This window comes from Camelina sativa, chromosome 2 (assembly GCF_000633955.1).
Source record: "Camelina sativa cultivar DH55 chromosome 2, Cs, whole genome shotgun sequence".
Lineage (NCBI taxonomy): Eukaryota > Viridiplantae > Streptophyta > Magnoliopsida > Brassicales > Brassicaceae > Camelina > Camelina sativa.
In genome coordinates, this window is record NC_025686.1 from 26,727,406 (window position 1) to 26,737,771 (window position 10,366).

Sequence of the window (10,366 nt, forward strand, 5' to 3'; positions counted from 1 at the left end):
GAACAGAAAACTATTTGTGTAAATGAATTTGGTGTTTTAAAGCCTAGGAGGATGAACAGAACCCCTTATCCCTACATCTGCAGATCTGAAAAGATCAAGAAACTAAGAGCAACACATTTTTCCAAGTAAATGTGCCCACCTTAACTTGCAGGGATAAGGAGTGTGTGTGACTGTCGTTAAAACACTATTTATGCAATCGGGTGTCAGTCGCCCAGGCTGCTCAAAAACCAATCAGCTCCATGCCCGGGAGATGGATGCGGGAAACAAATTCTTCAAAGAAACTCCCTTTTCCTTTTCTTTCTAGTACCAGAGGAAACTGTGGAAAGCGGCAGCCAGGCGACATTTTTTTTTTCTAATCTTTTAACCCCAAGAAAACGAAATGGTCTAACTCTAATCCTCTCTACTGTATCACATGGTAAATCCTACCAAGTCCCCTTGCTGCTACATCAGTGGCAGTCATTATCGGGCTTCGTCCACTCTTAAATTCTGCCAAAACTCGGTCTCTTTCCGATTGGTTCTTGTCACCATGTATGGCAAGCGCTGGCCATCCGTCCATTCTCAATTGTCTAGTCACTTGATCACACCCTCTCTTTGTCTCCACAAATATTAGAATTTTACTCCCATCCATTAACTGTTTAAGCAGTGCAAGGAGCCTATCAAACGAGAAAAAGCATAAGCACAAAATCATAAAAAGAAGGCAAAGAAAGATTACTTCTCTAGTTACAGAAAAGTTAAGAACCTGTTGTATTTCTCTGGCGTTGGTACAATCTCGATTACTTGGTTGATAGACTGGTTAGCTTTTAGATCTGTTGATCCAATAATGGCCTACGAAACACAATTGTTTTCAGTGCACAACATAAACATCCACTACTTTATTCAAATCAATCCTAATTAAGTTAAACAGATGTTAAGTTAAACCTTATATGGATCTCGTAGAAACTGCCTGGCAAGAGATTCAACCTCTCGTGGCCATGTTGCACTCCAAAGAAGTGTCTGTCTATCAGGTCGGATCTGCGAACATGACACAATTTCAACAAAATCTGTAATGGTTCTTATCTAACAAATAGGACGGAACAAAGATGAGCGATTGAATCTCATTGGTCGAGCACCCTTTCTTAATGACACTACATACATGATAGGTTTGGAGGAAGTACAAGAATACCTGAGATACAATCTTTCTAATTTGAGGTTCAAATCCCATGTCCAACATTCTGTCAGCCTCATCCAGCACAAGGTAAGTCACTCTCCTCAAATTAGTGTGTTGGCACTCCAGCATATCGATCAAACGACCAGGTGTAGCAATTACAATCTCAACACCTGACAAGATAAATGAATCATAAAGTTTTATGCTCCATCCAAGAACCAGACATGGAAAATACTACAAACTCGAGATGAAAAATAAAGTACCTCTTCTAAGATCACGAATCTGAGGTCCTTTAGGAGCACCACCATAGATACAAGTACTTCTAACACCAGACCGTAACCCGAACTTCCTTGATTCCTCTTGTATCTGGACAGCTAATTCTCTCGTGGGTGCTAATATTAACACTATTGGTCCATCATCTTGACCTATAAACACCACAACGATACACATAAATAAACATGTCCCCTTAAAAAAAAGAACGCAGCTAAAATATGATTCTACTGATAAAGAGTTATAATAATACTCACCCAATCGAGGTTGTGCACTTACGTGAACCAAAGCTGGTAACAAGTAAGCCAATGTCTTACCAGAGCCAGTCTCAGCAATACCAATCAAATCCCTACCCTTTAAAGCCATTGGCCATCCCTGAGCTTGTATAGGTGTTGGCTCAGTAAATCCCAATTTAGCTATTGCTTCAAGAATATTATCTAACCATTGAACCAAGAACCCAAATTAGATAAAAATTATCACATCTCCAACCAAAAACTTTGAGCAATCAAATGAAATACCTGGGAAATTAGCATCATGGAACAACTTAATAGGCTTAGGAACATCACGACCTTCAACAGAGATATCCCTCTCAGTTCTGTACATGGCAACATCTTGCTCAGTCATGGCCTGCACAGAAGGACTCTCAACGTAGAAGTTCTTCTCGAAATGTACAAGATTCCCAAAATTCTGCTTGGGAAGAGAAACGCTATCTAGCTCTCTATTACTCGATCCTCCACCACGTCCCCCTCCACCTCCTCCCCAATTCCCTCCGTTGTTTCTATCCCCGTATTGACCGTAACCACCACCTCTTCCACCGCCGCGACCAACAGAGAAACCACTAGTGGGTGGGTGAAAAGATGGGTACCGATTATTATTATAACCGGAATTGTCACCTGCCATTACATGAGACGGCCCATATCCTCCTCCACCACCACCACTGTATCGTGGGTTGTATGGTGCGGCGGAAGGATCCATTGGCTGAGACGAACCAACTGGGGCGCTAGAGTAACACAGATAAATATAAGGGTTAACAGATCGAAGGAAATCGAAACGACGAAATTGGTTGATTGATTGATTGATTGATTTCACTTACCCAGAGCGTTGGCGATACGAATTCGGATCAGCAAATCTACGATCATAGGAGCTCATCGTGACTTTAGAGATTGCTTGTGTTGTTTTTTTTGTCTCTCTCTCTCTCTCGCTTAAGTTCTTCAACAGCGTAGTAACCTTAGATTCGAATTGAGTGCTGGAAGACGACGAAAAGCCGCAAAACGGAACAAAAAAAAGATAAAAGCTAAGATATTTTTTTTATGATTCGTTTTTGGACAGTAATATTCCCAATTTAGTAACCCTAATTTCCAATTTTATTTTTGTTCTTTTTTTGTTTCCTTTATTTTGTTGTGGCAATCAGAGATGGGCCATGGCCCATGAGTAACCTACTTAATGGGCTACACACCACTGGACTATGGTTTTTGTCTTCTCTCTTTTTTTTCTTGGATCCTCTTACGAAAGTATCATGGATTTTTTGAGAAGAGTGATGGGATTTTTCAGACTTACCATCTACACCGATCCATACAGTTTCTTTTTTTTTGGAATATACCATGTATGGTTCTTCTTTTTTTTTTTTTTTTTTCTTACAGTTGAATAAAGTCAACATTCAAAACATATAACATTAACATTTGAAGAGACCAGTAACGAATCAGCATTCAGTATTTGATTATTTCTATGACTAGTTTTTTGTTTAGAAGAATCAGTCTACAATAAATGACCCTCTCTACTTTGTTGAAGAAAAAAAAAGATTTCTTTTATGGAGAAAAGAAAAAAAAAAAGATTTCTTTCTTAAATGGAATCAAGCAAAAATAAAAGAATATTCCGTTATTGGAATAATAACAGAATTGTCCAAAATGCCCCATACAAGGTCCATACGCGGAAGGATCCCATCCCACGCACTCCCTTCCTATAAAAACCCATACACCTGCAACCTTTCTTCTCGGTTTAAGACACCACACAACCAAAACATTTTATAAACTTCCCTCTTCTTCTCTCCCAACTCCTCGTAATTTAAAAAGAAACAATGGTGGCGGTTGATTATAACGAGAAGAACAACAGTGGAAGTAGTAATCTAAAATTTCTTTGCAGTTACGGTGGCAGAATCCTCCCTCGTTCCACCGACGGCAATCTCCGTTACGTTGGAGGTCACACCAGAGTCCTCTCCGTCGATCGTTCTATCTCTTTCTCAGGTTCGTCTCCCACTCCACTCCACTTCAAATTTCGTATTCTCGACTTCCGATTTTTTTTTAATTTTGATTTCGTTTCTACAGAGCTGATGAAGAAACTATTTGAATTCTGCGGTTACTCCGTTGATCTAAGATGTCAATTACCAAACGGAGATCTCGAGACTCTAATCTCCGTTAAATCAGAAGAAGAACTATCAAACATCGTCGAAGAGTACGACCGCCTCACCGGAGCCAAGATCCGAGCGGTTCTTTCGCCTCCGAGATCTTCGCATAAACGCGAATCATCTTCGTCTTCGTCAAGCGGAGATCGATCACCAAAATCGCCATTTTCCGTCACACCTTCACCGCCGAACTCACCGTCTCCGGCGTACGGAAGATATTTACAAACCCGGTATTGTTTACCTGCCACGGATCATCTTGTTCCTAGAAGATTCAATCATAGATCGGAAGAATCTCATTGCTGCTACTATACGTGTCGTGTACACAAAGACTCCAGGCTCATCTGGCATTGAATTGGAGGATATTGGACAATTTAGAAAAAAAGAAAAAAAAAATCGAATATACGCCATAGATATACGAATACTTTTGATGATGACGAAAACATAAAAACTTGGGATTTATTAAATTTAGGATCTTCGAATTTTTTTTTTACGGTGTGTTGGGTTTTTTTTGTGAAGAGAAGAATTAAATTTTTCCTATACAAATTTCCCGGTCGAGGACGTAACCGGCGGAGTTAATTAATTTTTTGACGGAGAATATAACCGGGCGTTAAGACGTGTTTGCACGTACGACGTTCTTTTCTTGGTTATACGGTTGATACGTGGCGAATACTGCGAGAACCATTTCGTGTCAGTGTCGGGGATGTGGACACGTGTGTAGTCTGGTTGATTAGTTACCTCAACACGTGTCAGATTTTCACACGAAACGAGGTTCTTTGTTTTTTTTTGCTTTTTCTTGTTTGATAAGTAAATATTTTAACATTCGCTTTTCTTTGTTTGCTTGTCTCATCAGGATTAGAGAAGGACACTCACACGGAGTTCTTTTGTTTATTCCATCTATATTACGTTAAGAATCCCACTTGGCGAAAAAGGACCATCGAAAGGAAAATAAAATAGTTAGTCGGCCTATTTTAGTTGACTTCCAAATTATGCGCAACTTTGTGAATGAGACAGACTGAGGAAGAAGACTAAAGAATGAGGAATTTGGTGAGCAACTTGTCCCATTCTTTGTTAATTTTAAAAACTTGGGACTCCACAAAAAATATTAGAAGTTGCTCAATGATTATAATAGATAAATATCACTTTTGGAGTAGCAGCACCATATAATGTTTTTGTTTCCTACTTAAAATATTACAAATTCAAATTTTTGTTGAACAATCAATCAGCAGACACAGTACACGTAAAATGGTTTCTTTTTATAGCATTTTTAATTTAAAAGTATCACAATTTTTTTCTATTTTACCAAAGCAAGCAAAGTTTATTCATTTTAAACCCCAGTATATGCTAGTATTATTTAAAAGTCATCACTTTTGAACTTGAATTTAGGAAAATGTCATCATCATTAACAATAGTATCTAATAACCACCAAAAAATTACACACAACAAAACCATTCCACATGTTTTATTCTCAATGTACAAACTAAAGACCATGAGATTTTGAGACATATGAACTACACAAATCATCTACGACTAATGAATGTAGCCAAAACTTATTGAAAAAAATCAAAAAAAAAAAAAAAAAAATGGCTTGCAAAGTCAGAATCACAGTGGTTTTAGCAGAAGAAGGTTCAGATACGTAGCCTTAATAATTCAATCTTAATTCCATCAATGAACCTTGTCTGTGTTTCCAGCCTCAAGAGTTTTTTTATCCGGTTTCTTGCTCAAACTCTTCACCATCAGATTCCTCTGCATTGTCTGCATCATCATCCTCTGCTTCATTATCATCCTCTTCTTGTTGGTTGTCAACGACTGGTTTTCCAATTACCGGTAAAGCAGGACTCATCTTTCTGATCTCATTGCACTGCACCAAACCCAAGAATTACTTCAAACTTGTCTTGACATTTTCATCAGAACAACATTGATATTGAAAACTAGTCCCACTGATCTTTCTCCTTTTAAGACTCCCATATCTATAATCACATAATCTAATATCTGTATGAAACGATATAAATATGAAGCGCATACAATTAAAGGAGACAGGTGGTGAGGTTAAGCTTCTAGTAAAATAATATTTGAGAACAGATTCTTGTCTAACGTTCACAATGGCTGATTCCAAACCAGTAACTAAAACATCAATTTTTCCTCTTTGCTTAATTCCTTACTCTTTGTTTTAATGATTCAGGATAACGGAACTAGAGTTGAAACACTGAAATGGTAGTCAAATGTACAGGTAGACTCAAATTCTTTGATTCATCTTTCAAGCACCAGGACTAGCTTACTTGAGATTACGATCTTTCTTTGTCTTTGGAAACTAAAAAAAAAAAAATCATCTTCCTGAACATGTAATAGACCCAACAAGCAACACAGACAGGAGAGAGTCTTCCGCACAAAAATGGTTCAGCAACCAAACAAACCAAAAGACGCATCAACCAACCAGAGTCATACACGTGTCAACCTCTCGTGCTTCTTGACTTGTCTTTTTTTTTTTTTTTTTTTTTTTTTGCTTTCAAAATATAGAAGAAGCTCTTGTGTGTGTGATTGTATCATCGTCGTCGTCTGCGAATTGTTGATCATTTCAAGTCCAAATATTTTCAAGAAATTTATTCTTCGATCATCAACATGAAGACCATTCGCCATATTCAAAGAGCTACACAGCTTTTGGGTTTTCTTTTTTTTTCTTACATTTTTCCCGAAAAATCGCAAACGAATAATGCACACAAGGTGTTCGACAGAAATCCTCAATGGTCAAATTGGGTTTCTTTGTTTGTTTTTTTAATGAAGCCTTGTGGTGTCACGTGGCTCTCACGAGCCAGCGATTTATAAACGGTTATTATAGTTCCCGCCTCTCACAAATCTCTCTGAATCATATAATCACGTTAGAGTGTAGACCAAGAAACACACAAGAATCTTGAGAAATCGTTACTAATGGAGTCGTCTTCTTCTTCTTCTTACAAGGATTTTGATGAGACCGCAAAACTCTACGACGAAGCTACAGAACTCGTCGCTAATGGAAACCACGTCAAGGCCTTGGAGATACTTGAAGATTTGATTTTTGCCCATAAGCAAGCCGAGGACTCAAGTATTCTTCATAACGATCAAGGTTATATACTCTTAGAACTAGCGAAAATACAAGAGAACCCTGACTTGAAGTTCGCATATAGGTTGGGTTCCGTTGAATGCTTTGAAAACGCTGGGATATCACCACTCTCTGCATGTTCTCTCTGCTTTTTAGCCCAAGAGCTTGAGTCAGTGATGTATGCCAAGAAATGCCTGAGCAAAGCGAGAGAAGGTTTACAGTTAACTAACTCAAGCTGCTCGGATATTAAAGAAAGGGACGGTAACGTCAAAGAAATTATGACTATAATAGGTAAAGCAGAGTTCATCATCGCTGAGTCCGAGGCTTCTTCTACAAAGAAGTGCGAGCTACTAACTGATTTGGAGTCAAAGAAGAGTCCAGAGCCGCCGCTTAAGCATGAGTATAAAGGACTGAGGTCGTATTGGTTAGGTTTGGATGTTAAGATGAAAAGGGACTTTATGAAAGTAAGCGTAGCAAATCTTTTACGTTTTGTCGAGGGAGTAGAACATTACAAAGCGGAGGGACGAGATGCTTTGGAGCAAGTTCTCGCTTCTGCAAGGGAAGACAGTAAATGGACATTCTGGATGTGTAGAACTAAATGTTTGAAGAAGTTCTCTAGTGCTGAAGAATGTAGGAATCATTTTGAACAAGAACATGCTGCAGATTTTAAAATTTCATCACAAAAGGGTAAGGTCATGAGGATAGGAAAAGATTGGGCTCGTAAGATATCTGTTGGAAGTTGGGAACCAGTAGACGCAGTAGCTGCCGTTGAAATGATCAAGAACCGGCTCGCAGATGTGAAAGCGTTTGCATCTAAGAATGGATGGTCCAAAGAATGGCCTATAGCTGTGGATGAAGAGCGGAGTAAGTTACTCAAGGAAGTCAAATTGCTCCTTGTCTCGTTTTGTAACCGTAAAATTCTCTCATGTAGCATCCGAGACTGGGTGATGCGTTATCCACTTGAGCATCTTGGAAAACTTGGAGTTTCTGAACAGAATCTTGTCGATTATCACATAGTGGAAACACCTCAGAGTATATGTTTTCTAGAATGCCATGAACTCAATCAAATCCTAGGCTTTCTTAAAACCATCAAGTGTGAAAGGGATGATGGTACAGATCTGGTTTGCAGAGCAGTGGACAGCGTCTTGGCTCGTACTCAAGTTAAAGAAAAGATCGACTTTGATCCTCAGTATTCGTATCTGCTTCTGGATAAAAGACTGCTGAAAAACAATGATGCTCCATTTGATGATGAAGGAACAATCAAAGTTTATAATCCAAGTGTTTACTACGCCAAGGCACATGCTCATGGAGATGATATCATATCCTGGTTAACTGACTACAATTCAGTGGATAAGACTTTTCCCAGACCTATCAGGGAACACAATTTTAGTATCTGGGTGGCTGTTCTGAAAGCTGTTCAGTTCACATGTAGGACTCTGGGGGCCAAATATGCAAAGAAAGTGCAGTTCTTGATTTTTGATACAGCTCTTAATGTTGTTGAGAAATTTTGTACGATTGAAGATGAAAGGAGAAGGAATCTGCCGGAAGACCAGTGGAGCTTATATTCATCTCTTGTATGTGATTTTTGTGAAAAGGAAGTTTCTGAAGATTCCTTCCCTACAAAATTGTTGTTCTTGTGTGCAATACGAGATATCCTGGAAGGAGCATTGCATCCGACGTTTGATTCCCCTGATATAGAAGATTGCTTGAATCTTATACGTGAACGTAAAACTCTCAGTGACAATAAAGTGTTGAAGTCCGTATGCCTTCTCAAATCAGTGGTCACCCAAAAGGTTCATCCATGGTTTTAAACTTTTAATATTCATGAACAACATAATAACATAAAATTGTCCATCTAAAAGTATCTACATGACTTGCAGATTCTTCTAATGGATTCAAAATTTTTGCTGATTGATAATTCAAGGATTAGATTGCTAAACAGCCTCAAAAGGCTTTCTGCTTTTGGCAACCGCACTTATATCCTTCAACTGCTGAAACCTTTCTTGCTGGTTGGTTGAAACTTCGGTTATATACAGAGATATTTCATTATCCGTCTAGTTTTGGCTTTGAATTGTTTCTTATATGTTGTCTAGAATGAAATCGTGAATATGGAATACAAAGCCAAGTCAGATGCAGCAGATGCAGCAGAAGCAGATCTTTTAATCGAGNGCCGGAAGACCAGTGGAGCTTATATTCATCTCTTGTATGTGATTTTTGTGAAAAGGAAGTTTCTGAAGATTCCTTCCCTACAAAATTGTTGTTCTTGTGTGCAATACGAGATATCCTGGAAGGAGCATTGCATCCGACGTTTGATTCCCCTGATATAGAAGATTGCTTGAATCTTATACGTGAACGTAAAACTCTCAGTGACAATAAAGTGTTGAAGTCCGTATGCCTTCTCAAATCAGTGGTCACCCAAAAGGTTCATCCATGGTTTTAAACTTTTAATATTCATGAACAACATAATAACATAAAATTGTCCATCTAAAAGTATCTACATGACTTGCAGATTCTTCTAATGGATTCAAAATTTTTGCTGATTGATAATTCAAGGATTAGATTGCTAAACAGCCTCACAAGGCTTTCTGCTTTTGACAACCGCACTTATATCCTTCAACTGCTGAAACCTTTCTTGCTGGTTGGTTGAAACTTCGGTTATATACAGAGATATTTCATTATCCGTCTAGTTTTGGCTTTGAATTGTTTCTTATATGTTGTCTAGAATGAAATCGTGAATATGGAATACAAAGCCAAGTCAGATGCAGCAGATGCAGCAGAAGCAGATCTTTTAATCGAGGAGGAGAAGAAGCCACAATCAAAGAAGAAAAATAAGGTCTCTGAAGTTCTAAACTCTCTATTTGCTTCTCTGACTTTTTGGTTAATCAGTTGTAAGGATGAGTGGTCTTCATGGTGCAACAGAAAAACTCAACGAGCAAGTCTAGACCGCGTGATAAGACTGTTGAACAGTAAGTACCTTAGTAGTCATTTTTCGCATGCTTTAATTTGTTTTTTGGATTCTCTCTGAGCAAAGCATCTTCGTACATGTAACAGTAAACCTTCTGTCAACCTTGAACCGGAAAATACATCTTCATCACAAAAGACGGTGGAAGATGATTCTATGGAACCAGGAAATGAAATTCAAGAGGAAGAGCATCACCAGTTAGACCCTGGTTATTAGAAAGCTTCTCAATTGACCAATAATTTGAATAATTTTGTTTGGGATTCATAATTCTTATTTCTTTTGTTCGCCATCTTCAAGATTTGCAAAACCTTGGAGAAGATTCAGAGCCAGCAGCTGCAGAAGCTACAACCAGATACAATTCAGCTTTTGACGTGACGCTAAAGGTAAAGCAATTACCAACCAGGCAACCAACACAAGATTCAATACCTAAACTCCCATCTTCTGATTCAGCTCGTTCCATACCTCTGTACTTCCTTATTTTCTTTGATAAGTACACAAAAACATACTGTATCGCAGGCC

General features: G+C 38.4%; 4 protein-coding genes across 5 annotated transcripts in view; 3 read left to right on the forward strand and 1 right to left on the reverse strand.

Moving 5' to 3' along the window:
* The window catches only part of LOC104740836 (DEAD-box ATP-dependent RNA helicase 30), a 3,801-nt gene extending 1,074 nt beyond the window's left edge, over positions 1-2,727 (reverse strand). The window contains exons 1-9 of one of the 2 annotated variants that reach the window (XM_010461557.2): positions 2,508-2,727; positions 1,933-2,414; positions 1,672-1,851; positions 1,408-1,569; positions 1,163-1,317; positions 919-1,011; positions 740-825; positions 427-653; positions 218-316 (exon numbers count right to left, since the gene is read on the reverse strand). In XM_010461557.2, the coding sequence (XP_010459859.1) occupies positions 273-316; positions 427-653; positions 740-825; positions 919-1,011; positions 1,163-1,317; positions 1,408-1,569; positions 1,672-1,851; positions 1,933-2,414; positions 2,508-2,563 (1,485 nt within the window). In that variant the 5' untranslated portion in view covers positions 2,564-2,727 and the 3' untranslated portion in view covers positions 218-272. Of the gene's footprint in view, positions 1-217; positions 317-426; positions 654-739; positions 826-918; positions 1,012-1,162; positions 1,318-1,407; positions 1,570-1,671; positions 1,852-1,932; positions 2,415-2,507 lie in introns of those variants that run through there. The other variant, XM_010461549.2, reaches the window with a different exon arrangement.
* Positions 3,383-4,302, forward strand: LOC104740863. Its single transcript, XM_010461589.2, has 2 exons — positions 3,383-3,654; positions 3,736-4,302. The coding sequence occupies exons 1-2, from the start codon at positions 3,489-3,491 to the stop codon at positions 4,161-4,163; spliced, it is 594 nt and encodes a 197-aa protein (XP_010459891.1). The 5' UTR covers positions 3,383-3,488; the 3' UTR covers positions 4,164-4,302.
* LOC109127153 lies at positions 4,628-8,852 on the forward strand (the record flags this gene model as incomplete). Its single annotated transcript, XM_019231463.1, is given in 3 exon segments — positions 4,628-4,856; positions 6,765-8,678; positions 8,766-8,852. Coding segments are annotated over 3 exon segments (2,013 nt in total), but the record flags the coding sequence as incomplete, so codon positions are not given.
* Positions 9,062-10,366, forward strand: part of LOC104757169 — a 3,854-nt gene continuing 2,549 nt past the window's right edge. The window contains exons 1-6 of the mRNA XM_019231465.1: positions 9,062-9,307; positions 9,395-9,523; positions 9,608-9,718; positions 9,805-9,851; positions 9,937-10,055; positions 10,145-10,354. Of these exons, the coding sequence (XP_019087010.1) occupies positions 9,404-9,523; positions 9,608-9,718; positions 9,805-9,851; positions 9,937-10,055; positions 10,145-10,354 (607 nt within the window). The 5' untranslated portion in view covers positions 9,062-9,307; positions 9,395-9,403. The remainder of the gene's footprint in view (positions 9,308-9,394; positions 9,524-9,607; positions 9,719-9,804; positions 9,852-9,936; positions 10,056-10,144; positions 10,355-10,366) is intronic.

Bases quoted from the DNA above. Each gene is read 5' to 3' on its own strand.
- LOC104740863 (XM_010461589.2), top strand. From the start codon at position 3,489: ATGGTGGCGGTTGATTATAACGAGAAGAACAACAGTGGAAGTAGTAAT. The intron at 3,655-3,735 runs GTTCGTCTCCCA...TCGTTTCTACAG, and splicing joins TCGTTCTATCTCTTTCTCAG to AGCTGATGAAGAAACTATTT.